This window comes from Argopecten irradians, chromosome 1, assembly GCF_041381155.1.
Source record: "Argopecten irradians isolate NY chromosome 1, Ai_NY, whole genome shotgun sequence".
Classification (NCBI taxonomy): Eukaryota; Metazoa; Mollusca; class Bivalvia; order Pectinida; family Pectinidae; genus Argopecten; species Argopecten irradians.
This window is the reverse complement of record NC_091134.1, coordinates 52,902,655-52,927,865: the sequence shown is the minus strand read 5'-3', so window position 1 is coordinate 52,927,865 and position 25,211 is coordinate 52,902,655. Positions and strand designations below refer to the sequence as shown.

The 25,211-nt window shown below is 34.6% G+C and overlaps 1 protein-coding gene across 4 annotated transcripts in view; it reads left to right on the top strand.

The window, feature by feature from the left end:
- Positions 1-25,211, top strand: part of LOC138332918 (uncharacterized) — a 37,772-nt gene extending 12,561 nt beyond the window's left edge. For 2 of the 4 annotated variants that reach the window (XM_069280950.1, XM_069280979.1), the window contains exon 2: positions 21,660-25,211. In XM_069280950.1, coding sequence (XP_069137051.1) covers positions 22,121-24,322 — 2,202 coding nt within the window. In that variant the 5' untranslated portion in view covers positions 21,660-22,120 and the 3' untranslated portion in view covers positions 24,323-25,211. Of the gene's footprint in view, positions 1-12,554; positions 12,682-17,208; positions 17,661-21,659 lie in introns of those variants that run through there. The other 2 variants (XM_069280969.1, XM_069280960.1) reach the window with 2 other exon arrangements.

Sequence of the window (25,211 nt, the reverse complement as noted above, 5' to 3'; positions counted from 1 at the left end):
TCGTTATTGAGGTGAAATAATACATGTTTATTATCATGCCTTTACGTAGTGTTCCCTAGATGATATTCAGTGACCATTAAGGGCTAGTTAAACAATTCACAAGAAATGAACTAAATGATTTCCCTAATTCTTGAAAATTTCACCCATAGTTGTCACAGTTCTGTTCCTTATGCACCAATATTAAACAAGATACAGGGTGTAAGTGTCATTATCTTACATTGATATACAGGTAAATTTATCGATTCGCACCTGGAGACCTGTCTGTCTGGGTGGCAATAAGCTGCTATACCACACTATCAGGCTATACAATGCCACAATATATATATATTTATATACTGATTTAATATTTTGTATCCATTTCTTAATTATTACGCTATCCTTTTTCCCCATACATTTTTGTACCTTTCCGTCAAGACGATAGCACTATTGTGAAACTGGTATGTAGACAACCATTATATGTAGTAGAGGGTTGGGTAGCAAAATAGTTGCTCTTTTTCAACAAGTTTAGAAGAAAAATATGTTAAAGTGCATATAAGGTGTAAAATTACATACTGCTTGTGTACAATTCATATCAGACTTTATAAGATTCGTTTCAACTTTGTGTCTCGTCAAGCTTCGCACTTAAAATACTATAAAACTCGTTTCAAAAGGTCCAATATATAAATTATGTCGCCATCTTGAACTAAAAACATGCTGGGAAGCTGTAAAATGTAGAAATTAGTGATATAAAGATAACCGAGGATAAAGGTTATTTTATTACCGATCATTATATGTATAATGACATGATATCAGACCGCAGTTTCATCAACGTTCCAGAACGTATGATAATAATACTCTGTCCAGAAGATAGTTAGTAAACACTAGTATTGACCAAGATAATGACGCCGTATAAACCTAATACAATCTCGTGCATCACTGTACATATAGACCTGGTACACCAGAGTGTACACGCTATTCTTCAAGTTAGGGATATATACGTTGATATGGGTTCTATGTCGATAAGATTGGATTAAAGTCCTGCTTTAGGGATCAACCGAAACGAAATTAATCGTACACACGGGATTCAAATCTGTCAACAATATTTCGATTTTGATGGCGGTACCGAGCTATATCCCGGCTATACTTTAATACAAAGTCAGAAGTCCCTTTATTCGTGATTCGGAGATCCCTTTTAGCTATCCTGAATACTTAAACGGCTTATAAAGATGTGCTAACTGACAAATTGGTTTATAAATATCTGAGTAGATTTGGAGCTAAGCCGGATACGTGTCTTGAATGACGCAATGAGACTAATTTATATCATTTGGAATGCCCGAATAATACATAAATGTTTCACAGTGAAATGCATCAGCCGAAGTTTGACATACACTTTTCAATAGTTGTCATACCTTAATCTGCAGAAACATGATGAATTCGAAAATTATTAGTGAATATTAATATTTTTTTAAAGAAACTTGAAATATATTTTTTATGTAAAACGCTCGAGCACTTTTTGGACAGTGCATAAAAATTTGGCTAGATGGAAACGTCAGGATATCGGAATAAAACTCTTGTGATTTTATTAAAAAAAACGGCGCGAAATAGAATAAATTGTTATTGATAAAATAGATCATATAAAAACCACTCTTTTCTCGAGTGAAGGCGTTGTTATATAAATCTCTAAAATACCTGTTCAATGGGAATACATTCAGTCCCAGACAAGTCTTATAATTCGACGTACTAGTTAAACCACCGGGTCACCAAAAACTTTAACAACAGTTACTGAATTACTTATTAATATCGAAACCCCTGAACCTACATTATTGTGTTTTTCTTGATAAATGGAACTTTTTTACCCTGATTTCCATAAATGGTGTAGACTACACATTGAAACATAAACATACGACTGTGAGGTGAGGATGGTATGGGCCTACTATTACTATTATCTCGGTAAAATTTTTACATTTTTCAGAGACTATGCTGGTGTAAACAACGGGATTTGTGAAAATACATTCAAACTTTTTCAAAATGGCGGGATTTCATAATTGTGATATTGCAATAAAACGTCAAGGTTCGACACAAAAATACGCTTGGGATCACAAAATATTTTTAAACTGTGAGTATTTTGCCCTCAAGTAGAATATCCCTATCCTTCATATCCACATATGAAAGATTTCTATGTTATTGTACGATGTCTCGTTTGCATTTTTGTGATTTATTATGCCAAGTTGCTACATATACTTCGCAATTTCGTTGTTACTAAGCATTTTCTTTCTTAAAAGTGAAGAATAATCATTGGCCGACAATTGTGTTATAAGCGATATCGTCTGGAACATGATATGGATCCTATCAAAATTGTGTTTAAAACATTAACTTTCTCAACTATCATTAATTTGTTCAGGAACATTTTGTTTATCTTAAACCTAAAGGTTGTTTTGAGCAACTTTTTATTTTGGTAAATATTTTCCATAAGTTCTAGTATAATAATATAACATTAAAATAGGGAAGAAATATCAAGTGTTATTGGTCCCAAGGAGTTGGAGTCAAACCAATTAGGACAAAATAATCAGAGCAGAAATAAATTCAATCTTATTTCAACTCTTATCTTGTGATAATGGTCAAGACTAAGAGAAGTATTGAGGACAAACAAGACATTGAGAGAAATAAATTCGAGAAAATTAGAAACAAGTTTATTCCGCTACATATCGCTACACGTGTTAAATTCCATTGATAATATGTTTTGGTTATCGCTACACCGAACTAGCCCCTTTGTGGGACTGTAGGCAATCTATGTATTCTGGACCAGGGTACACCTCGATAACATCGCTAGTGAAATAAACCCTAAAATCATATGTATTCCATTTCACTTCGCACTCACTCACTCGACCGCACATTTAAAAGATAGACTTTAAACAAAAGATTACTCACGGGGAACTAATGCAATTATGATTTTACAAATCCCGATTTCGAAGGTTGATCACGACTCTCTTTGGAAAATTGTATTGAGTTTAGTAAACTTCAGCTTGCTTTGTGTCATTTCAGTTCAGAAATCTACGTAGTATGTATATATATTATATAATATAACGTTAAATTCTGGCGACATGTGTTAATTTTGATATATGATTACATAAACCTATACATTATAAATCTAGTAATTGTTTTTCAATAATCGGAGTAACCACCTATATAGCATTAAAAGTATTTGTATAGTACATAAACGGTTATGGCTAATCAGAGAGAAAGTATTGTTATAATACACCTGAGCACATATCTAACGAACTTGCACATGCAGCTAACAATCTATTGCAAGATAATCAATGAAGCTAATGATGTTTTAGTCTTCCATTTATTTCCTTAATGGTTGTACAATCCGGATATTGGTTTGGCCATGTCCGTTCTCCAGATATATTTTTAGATGAGTGAACTATCACCTGCCTTAGCTTCATATCGTTAATTATTTATAACACTTTCTTTGGTGTAGGGTAACGTATATTTACACTAAATATGTTAAGTTTTTTTATTGATAAGAAGACATTTTTATGCAGTTATGCAGCACACCTTTTCACGAATTTACTATCACTTATATTCGTAACACGTAAACTTTAATAAAACTGAAAGGGAAAATCCACCATAACAATGCTTACATACGTGCATGTGGTTAAGATTAAATAATAGCTGCAATATTTATAATAACATCATACATAGGTATTGTTACATCAGCAGTTGAACTCGGTATGCCTCCATGTACGGTAGTTGACAAAACTGAATAAGGAATTTTACGTAAGGTGTTTCGTACTTGAACACTAATGCTTTGTAAAGAAAGGATAAGAAATAAACTGAAAAAATAAATCTGAATCTGATTTCGAAGGTAAAATACCAGACACTAAAGGCAAGCAATATGATATCAACATTATTTTTTCATGTTTTAGCCACATGTTTTCGTTTCTGACAACACAGACACCACGAGAATCATATGAAGATGTCTATGTTAGCAAAATTGTAAAGCCAACGTTTTTACAATTTCGGCTGTCTTTGAAAAGCCTTATACGTGCAGTGTATAGCATAAAATCGAAACATATTTTAAAGTGATATTAATGGCGCCGCATTGCAATAAATAGGTTGACACTAATATGTTTTATGATTGTTTTTCTTTGAATATTGGAAATAACAACAAAATGTAAATATCAATTTGATATCACTGTTACATTGTACTATAAAATTTCTTACCCGGTAAATTACATCATAGCACACTGATGTGTTTTGTTTATTTTATGGACGAGGATTTGTGATTTTGCTAATTTTGCCTGTCTGGGGACTTCATTATTTCAGTTTTGATTACACATACACTTAAATAATTCTATAAATGTGGCGTTTTGAAGTTCCTAGAAGAGCTAGAAAAATGCCAGACAAAATTCGAAGGTCAAGTGACGGGGAAAGCTGATTTACATATGTGAATCAATAAATATAAGTACATATACTTGTGCCTACCTTGTTATCAGAATTTTCATTTTTTGTATATCTCAATCACTTTGTTCCGTGACAGAATGTTGTATACAATCAGAAATTGATTTTACACGAGTTTACAAAACATGTTTTACAAATGTGAAAGAACTATTTTAGGGTTTGTATAGCACACAATAAAACGTAACTAGAATGAAATGGTTTATTGTAAACAAGACGGATATTATAACTTTTAATAACTGTGTTTATGAAGTAGGTGTGTTTTAAATAAACACTTCGCCCTTATATAGTTGTTAATGTTCAATAAACACTTTATACGTAACCAGGTGCAGGAGGTAGTTCATTTGTCATGCAAACACAAAACAAACATTTGTTGAATATCTCAGTGAAATATAAATGACTGACTGAGCTAGTAAACATGTTAAAATAAATGTATAAATCATAATAATACTCGCTTCATAAAGCCAAATTTAAAATATTGGGTATAGCTATACATAGCATGTAATGCATGTCAACTATTACTAGGTCTTAATAGAGCAGGTTATATATTGGCTCTATTGTATGATAATAAGAGACAACTAACTGTTGACTAGGCTTTATTCGTTCATTTTAAGATTGAACCTATATGGGTTACCACTTGCCCTTTGTAACTAGAAAGATACAGGTCATCATTCGATCGAATGGACAGATGAAGGTTCGTCCGTGAAATAGCACTATAAAGTATGGTCCAGTTAGATAGTACTATAAAGTATGGTCCAGTGAGATAGCACTATAAAGTATTGTTAAATGAGATAGCACTATAATTCAATTTTGCTTGTTACGAGCATTTTCATTGGCTTAAAAATTTACTTTATCAGCCCATAAAGGAAAAAATGGCGTCGCCGTTTGTAACGTTGCTTCTGATTGGCTGAGATGACGGCGTAATGATTTCATAGACAAAATAGTCCCAAAATGAATTTTGAATATTGAAGAGATTATATTTAATAAATTGAATTATAAGGATTAATTTGAATAGATTTTTTATGTTATGGAGATATAACACAAAAATCTGAGTGTACTCTCATCATAAACCGCTTCGCGGTTTATTTAGAGTACACTCAGATTTTTGTGTTATATCTCCATAACATAAAAAATCTATTCAAGTTAATCCTTAAATAAAGTATGGTCCAGTGAGATAGCACTATAAATGATGGTCCAATGAGATAGCACTATAAAGTATGGTTCAGTGAGATAGTACTATAAAGTATGGTTCAGTGAGATAGCACTATAAAGTATGGTTCAGTGAGATAGCACTATAAAGTATGGTCCAGTGAGATAGCACTATAAAGTATGGTCCAGTGAAGTAGCACTATAAAGTATGGTCCAGTGAAGTAGCACTATAAAGTATGGTCCAGTGAGATAGTACTATAAAGTAGGGTCCAGTGAAGTAGCACTATAAAGTATCGTTCGGTGAGATAGCACTATAAAGTATGGTTCAGTGAGATAGCACTATAAAGTATGGTTCAGTGAGATAGCACTATAAAGTATGGTCCAGTGAAGTAGCACTATAAAGTATGGTCCAGTGAGATAGTACTATAAAGTATGGTTCAGTGAGATAGCACTATAAAGTATGGTTCAGTGAGATAGTACTATAAAGTATGGTCCTGTGAGATAGTACTATAAAGTATGGTCCAGTGAGATAGCACTATAAAGTATGGTCCAGTGAGATAGCACTATAAAGTATGGTCCAGTGAGATAGCACTATAAAGTATGGTCCAATGAGATAGCACTATAAAGTATGGTCCAGTGAGATAGCACTATAAAGTATGGTTCAGTGAGATAGCACTATAAAGTATGGTTCAGAGATATAGCACTATAAAGTATGGTCCAGTGAGATAGTACTATAAAGTGTATGGTTCAGTGAGATAGCACTATAAAGTATGGTCCAGTGAGATAGTACTATAAAGTATGGTCCAGTGAGATAGTACTATAAAGTATGGTCCAGTGAGATAGTACTATAAAGTATGGTCCAGTGAGATAGCACTATAAAGTATGGTTCAGTGAGATAGCACTATAAAGTATGGTTCAGTGAGATAGCACTATAAAGTATGGTTCAGTGAGATAGCACTATAAAGTATGGTCCAGTGAGATAGCACTATAAAGTATGGTCCAGTGAGATAGCACTATAAAGTATGGTCTAGTGAGATAGCACTATAAAGTATGGTTCAGTGAGATAGCACTATAAAGTATGGTTCAGTGAGATAGCACTATAAAGTATGGTTCAGTGAGATAGCACTATAAGGTATGGTTCAGGGAGATAGCACTATAAAGTATGGTCCAGTGAGATAGCACTATAAAGTATGGTCTAGTGAGATAGCACTATAAAGTATGGTCCACTGAGATAGCACTATAAAGTATGGTCTAATGAGATAGCACTATAAAGTATGGTCTAGTGAGATAGCACTATAAAGTATGGTCCAGTGAGATAGCACTATAAGGTATGGTTCAGGGAGATAGCACTATAAAGTATGGTCTAGTGAGATAGCACTATAAAGTATGGTTCAGTGAAATATCACTATAAAGTATGGTTCAGTGAGATAGCACTATAAAGTACGGTTCGTTGAGACAGCGCAATATAGTTAATGTCCATCCAAAACACACACGCCACACGTGCATATCTCTAAATATTCTAGAATGATTCATTTGATTTACCCGTTTGCTTTATCTGATATGTAAGCTTTTAGATGTAATTTTTTCCAAACTAAAACCTAGATTTTACTACATGAAAATCGGCTAAAGTATCTGGCAAGAACATATTGTAGATAATTCCCAAATGCCCACATATGTTTACTATGGAGAACAAATCACTCTTGTATGTTTGCAGTTCGCTTATGTTTTACCTATGTTGGTCCCCTTTTCGATAAAACCCCGACCTTCTGTACCCTCTTGTTTACATGTCTTTCCCGTATGTCATTGCCGTGACTTTACGGTAACACGTGACCTACACATCACTCAAGTACCTGTTGAGATTGATTACGTCACGAGTCAGATGTGCCGTATGGTGATACCTTGCTAGATGATATAGAAAATAACACTCGGCGTACAGTAAACCCTACAGACTTGTGGTACAGTGAACCCTGCAGACTTGTGGTACAGTAAACCCTACAGACTTTTGATACAGTAAATCCTACAGACTAGTGGTACAGTAAACCCTACAGACTTGTGGTACAGTGAACCCTACAGACTTGTGGTAGAGTAAACCCTACATACTTGTGGTACAGTAAGCCCTACAGACTTGTGGTACAGTATACCCTACAGACTTGTGGTACAGTAAACCCTACAGACTAGTGGTGCAGTAAACCCTACAGACTTGTGGTACAGTGAACACTACAGACTTGTGGTACAGTGAACCCTACAGACTTGTGGTACAGTAAACCCTACAGACTTGTGATACAGTAAACCCTACAGACTAGTGGTACAGTGAACCCTACAGACTTGTGGTACAGTAAACCCTACAGACTTGTGGTACAGTAAACCCTACAGACTAGTGGTGCAGTAAACCCTACAGACGTGTGGTACAGTAAACCCTACAGACTTGTGGTACAGTGAACCCTACAGACTTGTGGTACAGTAAACTCTACAGACTTTTGGTAAAGTAAACCCTACAGACTTGTGGTATAGTAAACCCTACAGATTTGTGGTACTGTAAACCCTACAGAATAGCGGTACAGTAAACCCTACAGACTTTTGGTACAGTAAACCCTACAGACTTTTGGTACACTAAACCCTACAGACTTGTGGTGCAGTAAACCCTACAGACTTGTGGTACAGTAAACCCTACAGACTTGTGGTACAATAAACCCTACAGACTAGTGGTACAGTGAACCCTACAGACTTGTGGTACAGTAAACCCTACATACTTGTGGTACAGTAAACCCTACAGACTTGTGGTACAGTAAACCCTACAGACTTGTGGTACAGTTAACTCTTCAGACTTGTGATACAGTAAACCCTACAGACTTGTGGTACAGTAAACCCTACAGACTTGTGGTACAGTAAACTCTACAGACTTGTGATACAGTAAACCCTACAGACTTGTGGTACAGTAAACCCTACAGACTTGTGGTACAGTAAACCCTACAGACTTGTGGTACAGTAAACCCTACAGACTTTTGGTACAGTAAACCCTACAGACTTGTGATACAGTAAACCCTACAGACTTGTGGTACAGTAAACCCTACAGAATTGTGGTACAGTTAACTCTTCAGACTTGTGATATAGTAAACCCTACAGACTTGTGGTACAGTAAACCCTACAGACTTGTGATACAGTAAACCCTACAGACTTGTGGTACAGTAAACCCTACAGACTTGTGGTACAGTAAACCCTACAGACTTGTGGTACAGTAAACCCTACAGACTAGTGGTACAGTGAACCCTACAGACTTGTGGTACAGTAAACCCTACAGACTTGTGGTACAGTAAACCCTACAGACTTGTGGTACAGTAAACCCTACAGACTTGTGGTACAGTAAACCCTACAGACTTGTGGTACAGTAAACCCTACAGACCTGTGGTACAGTTAACCCTACAGACTTGTGGTACAGTAAACCCTACAGACTTGTGGTACAGTAAACCCTACAGACTTGTGGTACAGTGAACCCTACAGACTTGTGGTACAGTAAACCCTACAGACTTGTGGTACAGTAAACCCTACAGACTTGTGATACAGTAAACCCTACAGACTTGTGGTACAGTAAACCCTACAGACTTGTGGTACAGTAAACCCTACAGACTTGTGGTACAGTAAACCCTACAGACTTGTGGTATAGTAAACCCTACAGACTTGTGGTACAGTAAACCCTACAGACTTGTGGTACAGTAAACCCTACAGACTTGTGGTACAGTTAACTCTTCAGACTTGTGGTACAGTAAACCCTACAGACTTGTGGTACAGTAAACCCTACAGACTTGTGGTACAGTAAACCCTACAGACTTGTGATACAGTAAACCCTACAGACTTGTGGTACAGTAAACCCTACAGACTTGTGGTACAGTAAACCCTACAGACTTGTGATACAGTAAACCCTACAGACTTGTGGTACAGTAAACCCTACAGACTTTTGGTACAGTAAACCCTACAGACTTGTGGTACAGTAAACCCTACAGACTTGTGGTACAGTAAACCCTACAGACTTGTGGTACAGTAAACCCTACAGACTAGTGGTACAGTGAACCCTACAGACTTGTGGTACAGTAAACCCTACAGACTTTTGGTACAGTAAACCCTACAGACTTGTGGTACAGTAAACCCTACAGACTTGTGGTACAGTAAACCCTACAGACTTTTGGTACAGTAAACCCTACAGACTTTTGGTACAGTAAACCCTACAGATTTTTGGTACAGTAAACCCTACAGACTTGTGGTACAGTAAACCCTACAGACTTGTGGTACAGTAAACCCTACAGACTAGTGGTACAGTGAACCCTACAGACTTGTGGTACAGTGAACCCTACAGCCTTGTGGTACAGTAAACCCTACAGACTTGTGATACAGTGAACCGTACAAACTTCTGGCTCGTTTTTGCCTTTTTTGTTCATAGTCCTTGGTATATGTTGTTTCTTTTGTTTTGAACTTTTGTCATGTAACATAGTTGGTATTAATAGAAATTGAAAGGTATCAAATATATTTAAACATTTTATATGTGAAATGTAGCATAACGAACAGTTGCTTATTATAAGTTTTGATTGTTATTGTGTTTTCCTAAATTACGAATGGTCTGAATCGTTATTTCTATTTATCATTAAGCCATTCATATTGTCGATATATCTGCCATTTTCAGTATGCAGGTATCGTTGGAATAAATGTTATTATATGTTAAAATTTGCTTGCACCAAAAGCCTTATCGATTCAGTCTTGACAAGCAGATTTTCTTGCATTTGCTCAGAATTAGCTGCACGTTTTAAATATCAACTTGGAATATTGTTTTAGCCTACAAAACCATAGCAACATCACGTCCTGTTTATGACCAGTGTTGTATAACAGGCCTTTGATAAACCTCCTGAGGTTCGGGCAGGCATGACATTGACATATACAGAGGTATGACACCTTATCAACACAAGCAATTGTTACTTAGTTCTACAACATTAAAACTGATAAAATATCCATTCGGATTACTTTGGAATACATTATACTTGAAATATGTAAAGATGTAAAGATCTTGTGATAGTACTGTAAAAGAGCGAGTGCAAACGTCGCCTTACAAGCGTTAAATGAAAGAGAGTAGCTATCTTAGAGTCCAAATCCCTGCAATGAAAAGTTGCTCTTTATTAATCTCTCCTGTTACAGAAATACCGAAGCTATTACTAAAAATTCGTTTGCTTTATTAAGTATCATATTTGTTTACATATTGTAGCAACTATTCCATTCTAGCATATTTTATCGAGAAAACAACGCTCAAAATAACCCTTTTCTTTCATTTTTTAATATGTAGACATATAGAAATATACAAGTTGTAACTATCTATAAAGTTTTATTTTTGTTTTAAATATGAACACGGAGAAAACTCTTCTGTTACCTTTAGAAAAGTTCTCAAAGCCAACAGCCAAAGTTATGTACATTATTTACAAAGTGCAAACCAAGGCATTGCTCTGACATGAAGTAGCGCCTTTAATCTATCAGCTTACCGACCAGCTATCAAAACACATTCACATATATTTACATTACCGCAACAAATTGGAGTCACTATGTGTGGGGTTAGCCAACTCTAACTCGACTCAATCAAGTTTTCAGATACTGTACATATTCGATATATTCGTGTTTGCTGCCACGAATACCAATGGATAAAGTATTATATGAGCTAGCTATGAATATAAAAATCCTTGAACTGCCATAAAACTTCCAATGCCTGACAGGATGTTCATACGAATGTTATAAAGTAATTGGAACATTGAGAATCTGCTGTATATTCTGCTCAGTAACTACTGTATAACACTCGAGTTTTATTTTATAAACAATTTTCCAGAAATATGGCGTTATCTGGATTCTGCGAAACACAGAAACCTGAAGCATATCACAACTATACAACAATTTCCACTTATTTAGTCCTTATAGAAAAACATCAGTGATGGATCTGAAATGTTTATACATAATTCAAAAGTGAAAACAGATTTAAAATCCAAAATCATGTTTGATAGTAATTTACAAAATACTCGTTAAAATATTTGAAACGCTCCCATCAAACGTTTTTACCGAGTTCTCATTTATTAGCTGTGTTAACTACCTCAAAGTCGTGATAGTATCTACCCAAACATAGACATACAGATTGTTTTCATTCTTCCATTTCACAAATCAAAAATACTGTTAACAAAATTACATAATAACACATAAATATGTTAAGTTAGTGTTCTGAAACAAGATTTTAAGGAGATTTAAATTGAGATTGTCACGGTCTTAGGTCAATATTGAAATATACTGCATAATTCGATAAATCTGTCGAAATAGCTGTTTGTTGCCTGTTTTATTTTGACCTTGTGACTATACACCGGTACGTGAATTGTGCCCGGACGTTTAGAATACACCTGGATTTTATAAAGATGACGAGTTTCCGTGTACGTACCACAATTTTTACTCATAACCCAATCAAATCAAGATGACCTTTAATCCCAAATTCCTAATGTTATTTCAAAATTATTGTTAATGAAATAAATGAACCGTTTCCCAAACATAAAAAAAGCAAAATCGGCATACTTCAAGTATTTTCACCGTCTCATTCGCTGTTTTGGATGTGATAATCATTCTTTTAGATTAGCCAGATTATGTAATGAATGCATGGTTCATTAGTGTTTCACTAATTACAGTAATAAATCCAGCATGATATCGATCATTGCCTTTTTATTTTATTATTAAGTAAGATTATCGCTTTTTGTCGAAGTTTGAGATGTAGGAATGTGGTAGCACTGTACAGAACCATGTCACCGAAAGTGGCTTACTCCCGATAAATTTGTCTAAGGGAACGCCAATGGGACTGTATCGCCAGAGGTCTTTCATGTGAGTGTGTTCAAACATGGCGCGAGTCTGATGTGAACTGTAATGGTGTGCCTAGATTAGATTCAGCAATAGTTGGCCAAGGTAACATGTTCATGTGAAAACGGTCGACAGATAGGTAAACTGTTTGTTTGGTTCTGACAACAGATTGGATACCAGTAGTAGGTCTGTAGGACCCGATAGTTTGAGTTGGAGAGGAGTAACATACGCACATAGGTAATTATGATCTGATTTCTTTTTTCATTGTCGGTAATTTTCTGTGAACAATTTCAGATAGATTCCAGGGATTCATAGGTTGTTGGTTAGGTAATATTATACATAAATAGCCAATGAACAGAATAATGGATAATCTATTGCTAAGAAAGCTAACATAAAGACCCGTGACATCTGTTTTTGGACATTTCCAAAAGCTCTGCATCAGTAATCTACATTAATGTTTCCTAGTGATGTTATTCTTATTGGATATTGGATAACGAGATCGAATCATGATTAATAAAACAATGACCTACCGATCTATTGAGTATAAATGACTTAAAAATAAGTGGGTGAATTTCGATCACTGAACGTGAGGAATTTTCACGAAATCCATTTTTGTACAGAATGCATGCATAGCAAACTAACAACTTATAATACCAGATGATACGTAACAACCAGATGATACGTAACAACCAGATGATACAACTACTATACATGTAGTGAAAGTATTCAAATTCCTTTGACAAATCGTCTACACAAATTTTTCACTTTCAAAAAAAATAGAAGGATTTCTGCTGATTATTTGAAATGAATCATCCTGGCTTCGCTTCACACTGACTGAAAGACGTATTGACTCAATTACATAACTTCAATTATTTTTTGTTTTCTTTAAATTTACCTGATAAATGACCCATCTGGTTTAACAGCAGGATGGACGCTCCTATCAGCCTAACTTTAAGTAGGATAAATAGTACTACAGCATTAATAGTAACGATAAAGAATGCCTTTTAATTAACGTTGGTATAAGTGCACAGTTAACCGTGTACTTTTGGCTATTGATTCGACATATCTACACAGTTTACCTAATACATTTGTCGATCAGTACTTTATGTACAGGTGTTCAAGTTACAGGTGTTAAAATGGCATCAACTATCACAAAAAAGTAGGCATATAATCACTATCTGTGTTAGGAGACCCAGCTATAAATTTTATGCGTTGCCTTTTGAGTTGTTTATGTTTCACGATTAATATTCCATTAACAGCTATGGTAATTTAAGGACCCATCAGGTTTTGATGGAAGAGAAAAGCCGCAGTTTCCGTGAGAAAACATCGATTTACTGCCATTAATTTTGGCCAAACCTTGACCCACTAAATCTTTGTTCCCCTTTTATGCAACAACATCTCAAGCTGGTATATTTATACAAAATCGTATTTGTTTCGTTAGCAAAATTTCCACAAATTAGTTTTTATAGTCAAAGAAAGTTTTTTTTTTAATTTCTAGGAAACTTAAATCGTGAGAATAAATACATATAAATAAGTAGAATAACAATATAATAAAATCAGTATTTTCATCAATTTAAATAATCTTGTAATTTGCATTGATTTCAATCCTTTGAAAGTGTTATCGAAAAAAATGAAAAAAAATGATTTGGTTGTAATGAAACCTTCGTTTAAAGTTGCATTGTTTTCATTTTTCATCAAATCGGAACATAAATGTAATAATAAACTATTGGAAAATGTTGTTCCTATAGTGAATATTTGGTACAGGAATCTTTTGCCATCACTCGATAGCCAACAGAACGAGACAGATAACTCCCAGTATGAGTGAACGAGGTACTTTAACAGCTTTAGCTGATCATACAGATAAATATTGATATCAGATCTGACAATTACCTGGTGAGTAGCATCACATCGAATCGTTTGCTGTGTGAAATTTAATCCTCTAAAACCTTTGTAAATCTTGAAGAATACACTCTACGATATTAAGTTTAGGTAAACACGGGCCCAGGTAAAGCTTAAATACACAGGTAATTGTTTGAAGTGTCCTTACGAAAACCATTCCTACATCGCTTTTGAATTTAAGTGTTCGACATTTCTATGTGTGTTATGCGTTGATGATCTCTGTTTTTAATATCTATAATATTTTGAATGAGTTGTCAAGAAAGCAACACAGATTTCCCATATACCTAGACAAATAGGCCACCTTGAATGGTGTATAGGGACCTATATTTAACCTCAAGTACATTATAATCTAAAATAGTACTAACATCAACTTCAATTTCAACAAAAATTTTATTGATATTATATATGTCAAACTGTTTGGTCAACAGGCTACGCCTATTTAATTCCAATTTAGTTATTAACATATGTACATTCTGCATTCATTATGATATCAAATGTATATACAAATAAGATTATATACAATACTTAGTACATACTTAAATCTGTTGAAAATCTACACTTATTAAATACCATACTTACTTGCTTTATTGATTTGATACCATCAAGAAATCATTGAATATATTTATAGATTTAAAACGGACGCGATTACTTTTAATATTTTCCCTTTGGGTAGCAAATTTGGTTTTAGGTACTTGTTTAGCTAGGTTGGTGTTTTTTCTTTGGGAACTCGTAGCTTTCTCCACTTTAAGTTGACGAGTGTATAGGAAATAACATTCTAGCTATTAATATGATTAGTGACAAACGTTTTTATTGATTTCGAAGAATGAAGATGTAACCTCGTGAAACAATATACAATCTGTCAGATATAGCATGTCTACCATGTTTCATGTTGACATTTTCAATTCGGTTCCCTCAAGGACGTATTGAAAGAATATCCTGAATTAACTGTTTTTAGCCGTATAGCTACTGTATGAGTAAGACTAAAGCTGGTGAGAATTGTACAAAAGACACAAAAGACATGAAGTAGCAATACAAATAAGACTGTTCCATACACCTCTTATATGAATCTCAGACTCATCAGTGATGCCATGAACCATTCGTGATGGATTGCGATACTATATATATATTTCTAACAAAAAGAATCAAGCAGGAAAAATAGGTTTATACCGAATGCCAGACCAGAATAAAAACATTTTTTGAATAAGGCTACAAACTATCTACAACCCGTACCGAGACTTGACCAGAACCATGCTGAAAAACATCTCACTCAAGACTCTCGAATTTATCATATAATATTTTGATTGATACATTAGTAATAGCATGAAATAATAAAGCAAAATTGTGCTTATGTTCCAAGTCAAAATTAAAGATTACTTCCAATTTTAATGCGAAATAGATTTATTTTTAATAATGCATACTTGAAATATAACACCATTACATTGCGGAATCAATAAAGATGTGCGGTGAATTAAGGCGCGGTATGCTCATTAGTGAAATGTTGATGTGTAATTAAGTTTTAATAATAAACCTGAGGCATGCTGTATTACCTAAAAATGACTTAACAGAAGAATGGGGAATGAAGTGGTTGAATCTAATGACATCGCCCCACATTAGATCGAAAGGAAGAATGGGCTATTAACAGCCATTATTGACCTAATTGAAAATTCTTTGCATTTTAAAATACATATGTCTATACGTCAAATAAAATATGATGGTGTACAATGCCATTTTCTGAATTACTATTATAATAGCAGTATTAGGAGACGTTTTGAAATCGGCGTTCATATCACATGTATTATCATGTCAATCATTTATGAACTAATTGTGACTATATGGTAATTTATCATTTCCATATCTCTCTTGGGATATGGCATTTTCTTTACTACTACTGTATGTACATTATATATAATTCAAAAAGGGAAAGGAGTTAAGGACGCCACAAAACAGAATATATTCAAGATGTTCTGAATGTTTTATGAACATACTTTGACCTTAGAAAGTACATTTCGTTTTCCTATACCTATCAGAAGATATGTTTTTTAACCTATGCGTTGATAGAATAGGAAAATAATTAAAGTTAGTAAACATAAACAAACGTTTATCTGTATACCTGCATTTGGTGAATTGATGAATATGATATTACTTGTAAAGACTAAGTACAATTATTTTGAAATTGATTATCATAAACAGATATTTATGTATAAAGAATATAACAGAATAGAACGTATGCTTAATAAAGTCATATTGTAAAATCTCTATTTCATGTGCATCAATACCCTTGAGAACTTCTTTAGTTGTCCTCGGTAACTAACAATTAAACCGCTCTCGTCAGCCACGCCCACTGGTTGACGTCTTGGACGTGACTGGATTCATAGATATATTAATTCGCAATCGAATTATATTATATGGCATTCAGTTTCATGTAAGAGAGATATGAATATGTCTCCTTTCAGACGCACTGGCACAACAGCGATACGTTTTTTTATGGAACTTATAAAACTGGTAAATTACACAAAAAATCCTTGTCAGTTAACTGACGACAGTGTATTTAAACAGTGCACAAAACATTTAGACATCATCTTTTATATATCTGTGGGAAATTTAATTTACTTATGTAGATTTGTTTAAAGGTACATTTAACCGCTCGTTTTAATACGAAAACATTGTCCAGGTGACGCTAATGTATTGGGAAAGTACAATCGTATACATATCCATTTATAACCTTAATTGGCTTAAAGGTGAGCATACTAACCTTCATACTTAACAACTCGAGGGGATTTAAATCACATTCATATTCACGTGTTCGAAGAGAAGAAGGATCTTGTATTTAAAGTGCGATTATATACATGTGGTCTTATGTTTCTGGCTTATCAGATCGGGAAGCCAATACAACAATATCTTATACCAAGCCCACAAGGTGGTGTTTAAACCAAACTGACACTATATAACTCTGAAAGTGTAATATCACACAACTCGGCGAGATCGTCAACTCTTTGACGGCGAGGTTAACTCGTACACTTACACCGAAAGTGCAACTAATAAAAGGACTGGTTTGTGTTAATTGGGACCCAACTCTGACAAAACGTTCTGTACTAGTGTCTCTCTTTGGACCTTGATGTTCTCTGTAAATCTATGGGATGTCAGTGTATGCTAGACTCGGATTTACTGACAGTGTTCTGTTAGCATGGTCCAGTGAAAGTTGTCTCCATTCACTGATTATTCTCAGTGGGATGAAAAAGATTTTAATTTTGGGAAAGAAAAATATCCTGTGATATGTGTGATTTCGTTTTGGTGAAGGACACAAAAAACAAGCGACAGTAAGTTTGTAAATAGCTTTACCACGTGAAATCAAAAGTTTTGTGAGTTATACTATTTATCTTATCTTAAAGGATTATATTTCTGTATTGAAACTATTCCATGTCAATTGTGTATTAGTTGCTCTTGATAGAGCCTTAGTCTAAAAAGTATACATAAGAAAACTTAACTTTGATCGCTGCATACAGTGGTAATTGCAGCGTTCTGCAAGGATTCTGTCAACTTCTTTCAAGATTGATGAAATTCAACACATTTTAAAGCCAAAATACTTTTAGAATACATAACCGTCCGTTCATTTTCTACTCTTGACGTTATGCTATCTTCTGTTTAATGATGTCGGGATCAACACATGTCATGTTAATACACTAGCCATATGTTTGAAATACCATATATGTTAGTTAGATAATGATGTGTGTTAGATGTCATTCTCGTGTGGTAAACGACTATACATGTTCTTTTAAATTTACTCTGCAAAAGAAGATACAGTTTTCCATTTTTGTCTTTTCTGTATGAGATGTCTGTATTGATATTTGTTTCGATAAAAAGATAAAATTAAGATATCTTTTTATTACATTTGAACAGTAGAAAACGCCAGTCCGACATCTGGATTTAATATCTAATCTCGCACAACTTTCTGTCGATACCAGGAGATTGTTTTAATATTAGTTGCCAGGAGAGTGGGTTTCAGGGGATTGGTTAATCAATAGCCCTCGACGTTCCTAAATTCATTTATTTGCCCTTCACTCAACTATAGTCCCCGACAAGTACTAGACACGACCAAACCATTCCATCCTGATGAGATGCAGAAGGTTTAACCGGAGAAAAGCGTTAGATCATTGTCTTTGTTTAAGCCAAGTGCCACTTATAATTGTTTTGAATGTCATTTAAAAGGAATGGGTTAATGAACTGATGAAGTTTACCTTACATCGATTGTCTTTAAATATGAATATCATATATACGATAGCACTGTGGTCTATTCAAATAGACCACAGTGCTATAGTTGTACAACGGGGTTTTTTGTTTGTATGTTTATGGTGGATTATGGGCTTGCTTTTTTCTGTTATAAAAGTAGAGTTGATATTGTACTGATTATACAAAGTTGAAAACAAATTTTATAACTACTGTGCAGGAGACTTAATGATAAAATGTTATAAATATCAATGTTTGTGTGTGCCAGACATTATACAATTAATGATACTAGGCAATAATTTCATCACTTTATCACTTTATAATTATATATAACAAACAGTAAGTTGTATGAATCATTATCGCATTTATAGTATATCCATATATAGATTTTTTGGGAGAAATACAATGGACACAGGAATTGATTAGATTTGTCAGTAAAATTCCGGATACCTTTTGTATCTTTTGACAATGTGTCCTTTATCTAGGATTAAATTCGTTCATATTTCAGATTAAATTTGTCCATATGTTATATTTGATGAAAATCGATGACAGGTTAAGTAATACAACTTCTAATGTCAACAGAATTATATCGATCTATTTCATGTGTAAACATACGGGTACTTGTTAGCTTCATGGCTTATCAAAGTCCGGAGAATGTTTGATCCCGTAGTAGATCGTATAAGCTTCAAAAGGCGACAGATTTTATCAGTCAAATACTGATTATAATACATCATCATTGCTAAGAAATAAATAAAAACTTTAAAATAAGCTTATTTATAGTGAATGGTTTCTTCCTCTAATAATGTAAATTAATATCTATTTCAAGATTATTATCAAGTTACGTAAGCTATAGACCTATAAGAAACTACAAACATAAAACTAAATTAATTCTCAATCCAAAATCGACAATGGCAGAAGCGAATAGGAAGATCTGGGTGACTTTGTTGTTTACATTTTGAGTACCTATGTACAATGTAAAATGACAGAATGCAATATTCGTCCATATCAATGTACTGCATAAAAAGAGCAGAGATATTATTCGTATAACTCGAGAAACGAGCATATATTAAATCATCAACTCGTTACAATAGTGTTCTGGTGCCTAGAAATCAGATGAGAAATTTTTATCATTGATTAATGTATTACAGCTGTTGTTCGATTGGTTGAAAAGTAACGAAATAATACAAATCCAGAGTCTGTAAGCATTGGTTGAAAAGTAACGAAATAATACAAATCCAAAGTCTGTAAGCATTGGTTGAAAAGTAACGAAATAACAATCCAGTCTGTAAGCATTGGTTGAAAAGTAACGAAATAATACAAATCCAAAGTCTGTAAGCATTGGTTGAAAAGTAACGAAATAATACAAATCCAAAGTCTGTAAGCATTGGTTGAAAAGTAACGAAATAATACAAATCCAGAGTCTGTAAGCATTGGTTGAAAAGTAACGAAATAATACAAATCCAAAGTCTGTAAGCATTGGTTGAAAAGTAACGAAATAATACAAATCCAAAGTCTGTAAGCATTGGTTTAAAAGTAACGAAATAATACAAATCCAAAGTCTGTAAGCATTGGTTGAAAAGTAACGAAATAATACAAATCCAGAGTCTGTAAGCATTGGTTTAAAAGTAACGAAATAATACAAATCCAGAGTCTGTAAGCATTGGTTGAAAAGTAACGAAATAATACAAATCCAAAGTCTGTAAGCATTGGTTGAAAAGTAACGAAATAATAAAAATCCAAAGTCTGTAAGCATTGGTTTAAAAGTAACGAAATAATACAAATCCAAAGTCTGTAAGCATTGGTTGAAAAGTAACGAAATAATACAAATCCAAAGTCTGTAAGCATTGGTTTAAAAGTAACGAAATAATACAAATCCAAAGTCTGTAAGCATTGGTTTAAAAGTAACGAAATAATACAAATCCAAAGTCTGTAAGCATTGGTTGAAAAGTAACGAAATAATACAAATCCAAAGTCTGTAAGCATTGGTTGAAAAGTAACGAAATAATACAAATCCAAAGTCTGTAAGCATTGGTTGAAAAGTAACGAAATAATACAAATCCAAAGTCTGTAAGCATTGGTTGAAAAGTAACGAAATAATACAAATCCAAAGTCTGTATGTTAAAGTAACGAATATACAAATCCAAGCTGTAAGCATTGGTTGAAAAGTAACGAAATAATACAAATCCAGAGTCTGTAAGCATTGGTTGAAAAGTAACGAAATAATACAAATCCAGAGTCTGTAAGCATTGGTTGAAAAGTAACGAAATAATACAAATCCAAAGTCTGTAAGCATTGGTTGAAAAGTAACGAAATAATACAAATCCAAAGTCTGTAAGCATTGGTTGAAAAGTAACGAAATAATACAAATCCAAAGTCTGTAAGCATTGGTTTAAAAGTAACGAAATAATAAAATCCAAAGTCGTAAGCATTGGTTGAAAAGTAACGAAATAATACAAATCCAAAGTCTGTAAGCATTGGTTGAAAAGTAACGAAATAATAAAAATCCAAAGTCTGTAAGCATTGGTTTAAAAGTAACGAAATAATACAAATCAAGAGTCTGTAAGCATTGGTTTAAAAGTAACAAAATAATACAAATCCAAAGTCCGTAAGCATTGGTTGAAAAGTAACGAAATAATACAAATCCAAAGTCTGTAAGCATTGGTTGAAAAGTAACGAAATAATACAAATCCAAAGTCTGTAAGCATTGGTTTAAAAGTAACGAAATAATATAAATCCAAACTCTGTAAGCATCAGTAGATGAAATGCACTCATATGGATGCTTTAAAACAAACCGCCCTCGTTTAAAGTAAAATGCTGATTCACCAGCGGTTGCTTAATTATTTCGAAAGACATAGCAAATTTTGATTTTGCATCGCCAGCATCAACAGCATAATATCCGAATATAACCTTACTGACAATTTGCTTTAAGAATTACTTTAGTATTACTTTAAATACAGATCTTTTGCTCAATGGTCGGTCTATAGTACCTGATAATTGGGTTAGTCATTTGCTGTATTGCGGGTGGTCCCCATTAGAATGTCTACTAACCTGTTGATTCAGTGTAATTAATTGAAGTGTCTTGTCCATTTCAGATACTCGGAGCCATATTGATTCACTGGGCACCATCGCTATGGGACGGAAGCACTTAGACAGATTTTTAATGGCATGTCCAGCGATAGATTTCATCATAAATCCGTTCAGTTATGGTCAATTGTGTGTTGACCGCAGGTCATCAATGTAAAGTGTAACAAGCAACTGCAGCTTTACACCTTGATATGTAATGCGTGAACCAGAGTGACATTACAACAGCTCGTAATGCTTAACACATAAACGGTAGTGATTTATACTCTCTTCTATGTGCTACAACAATAAGAGTTATATTCTTTTGTGAACAAAAATTACAACAAAAAAATGAAAATATACCTGAACAGCAGATGTAAGGTTGTGTGGATCGAAGAGCAATGACCCAGTGATAATGACAGCTACAGGTGGAACTACCCGAGGTGAAACATAGCAGAACAATAAGGAAGAAATATAATTTGTTGTAATTTGTATGTGTATTGCACACAAACAATCCTACCCGACAATGAGCACAGCTGTTCTAATGAGTGATACATGGAAACCGACGGTTATCCAACTGGTGCCATTCGCCAACAATAAAATGCGTACGTCAACCAGCAGAGATAAGCCGTATTCCAATCAATCAAGGGGAAATACACAAAAGCGCACTTTTCCTGTGTTGGCAGTAACAAGAGCTAGCTCTGGAAACTCTCTTCAGGACAGAAGTAGTCCCAGTGTGGATTATTCTTTACAGCACAAAAAGACGTCAAACACTAAGGATGGTGGTAGTGTACAGTTGTACTCGGGTGGGAAAAAACCTTCCGTAGGGAAAAAGGTCGGTAATGGAGGTAAGCATAAAAGAAGACAGGATAGGAATAACAATAATGTCAACAGAGAGGACGAAGACTCCATGATGCTGAATGAACTAGACATGAATGGACATTCAGTTGAGTCCGGTGTATGTTCCATGGGGTATACTAGTGGTGAACATTCTAGAATGACAAGTGCTGCAAGCACGGACACACGAAACTCGGCAGTATCACCATCCGAGGTCCCTACACACAAGATTCTACCGAAACCTTCCATCGGATCTGCAAGGTATTTTATAAATCAGCAGGTGAAGGGAATTAAACCCACACCAGGTGAGATAGAACTGCAGCGATACAGAGACAGTTATGCAAAGGAGCAATCGCAAAAAAAGAAGAAATACAAATTGAACATTAACCAACTTCCACGGAGCACAACACCAATAAATGATCATGATCCGGACAAACTCAATATGAAACAGGTCATTCAATTTCTACAAAATCAAAAAGTGCCTGTAAAATCGCCGCGACCACAAGTTCAATTAAACAAATCTTCAGAAAAGCAAATGTATTTGGACACCTCCCGAACCGCAAGAAACGGACACGTTAACAAATCTGATAATGGAACGAAATACGAACAGCAATTATCTGAAAAAGTGGTAATGCACGAAAACCCCCGAAAGAACAATCGTGGTTCCGCTGTGAGTCGTGTATCAAACACGACAGCTATAAGTACCAAGAGTACGCCTATTTTGGCTCAAAATTCAGACAAAAATTCTACCGGATTTAAAACTGCATCAACAGCAAAGTCTATGATTGAAAGATCTCACCGGGTAAAGCGGTCTGACAAGAGATCCAAAGAGTTTAAACTGTACCGCTTCCTGGCTGTCGTACCCGGAAATGAAACAAAAACATCACCTGTTGTGTTCTCTGCCCCAGAAACTGTAGTTGATAAAAAAGAATTCTCGGCAAACCGAGACAAATTCAGGAGGGAGAAAGTTATTGTTATCCCAAAGGAAGAACCGGAACCGGAAGTAAGATACCGGGCATCACTAGACAGGGACTGTATTGACAGTGTTCGTCAAGGATATCCTGAGAGCTTAAATGACAGTGAAATGGACTACCATGTCGGTCCAAGGTCAGAAAAGGTTAAGGTCCCAAGGACCGCCAATGTTGTACACAGGAGAGCAAAGAAACATCAGTTAAGGATGGATCGTGAGGAACTGTCTGATAGGTATATGTCGGACTCCGATATGGAAGATACTCGGAAATCAAGTAACACCAGTGGTACTATCCGACTTCCAACTGTGAATGACTTCCCGGACGAGCAATACTCCGAGACAGAACAGGACGATGATTCCGTTATTCTTCGTACCGTCTTTAACGTGAACAACAGCAATAATTTACACACATTACTTCATAAATCGGAAACAGATAATCACGCTCACCAGGTGTCGCTAGCTATGGATTCTTTAAACCCATCAGTGTATGTACCGAACCCTGCATTTAGGGGAGCAAGTCGTGTTAACAAAAATAACAAGAATCAGTTTGACAACGGACATGCTCTACGTAAACTTATGATAAACATTCCAGATGAAAACACAGAACAAACGGATATTATCAAATTGACACTCCGCAAGGAGAAAAATGCGACAAGGGAGACAAGTTACATGACTGATATGGCGGGGAAACATAGCCTCGGTATGATATATAACAGTGAAGCGTCCGACGAAGGTTTTGATAAAAACGTAATTAGAATATCTACGGTATCTATGCAGCAAAGGATGGGAAAAGATCAGGAGGAATCGGTCGTAAATCCAACTAACTCAATGGCAAAAAGTTGCATCAAGGTTCGACAAAAGCTTAAGGCAAACATGTATAGTGAATAAGTTTGTTAGGACGACTCTTGTGTATTCGAGGGCATTTACTGTTAGGGTAGTTACTGTACAACCAGCTTATTTTCGGAGCTGTAAACGCGAAATTTGCAGCCCCGAAATTTAGATAGTTTAAAGTATGTGAATGTAAATTTCGATGAGATAGACCTCTAGTGTTCAATACATGCACAAGGAATATCTTGAGTTTTTCCAAGATAATATGCATATGGCTGCCATAATAGAATTTTGCTAGGTTTACTTATGAAATATATTACAGCTTTTTATGATAATTCTATCCTTGAGCAACATTATAAACTATAGTGTAATGCGTGTAGTTCTACTATGTCAAAAGGACTTTATATTGTGTGAAACACTAAAAAGACGGGAAGGACATTAAGGAGAAACAACAAACTAAAATTTGTGTCAGATAAGAGATAATATTTTCGTAAAATAAAATCTTAATTTCTGAAAAAACATATCACTAAAAGTGCTAGGCTGGTTAAGATTAAGAAACTCAATATTGAGTTTTTACATGAAGTTATGTCATAAGACAGATCGTTGAAATGATTGTCTTAAAATCAATATATTCGGCTTTCACTGTGTCTGCAGATCAATACACGTGTATTTGGATTTAATTAAGGATTGTGACCTGAAATCAATGTGAAGGATTTACGGATGACTGGACATAGTTTAGACGTTTGCAAGCTAAGAGAACAAATACTTCATCAGGTAATATTGAGTTTGAACGGACATACGCAAACAAGACCAGTACTATGTGTTTTTGGCGCGATCTATTGAATTAGAAAACGTTAGTGCTGTAACAATATATTACATAGAGATTGGCTTCCTATCATGGTTCGTCTCTAAAATCATAAATAAAATTGTAATAAAATTATGGACATAA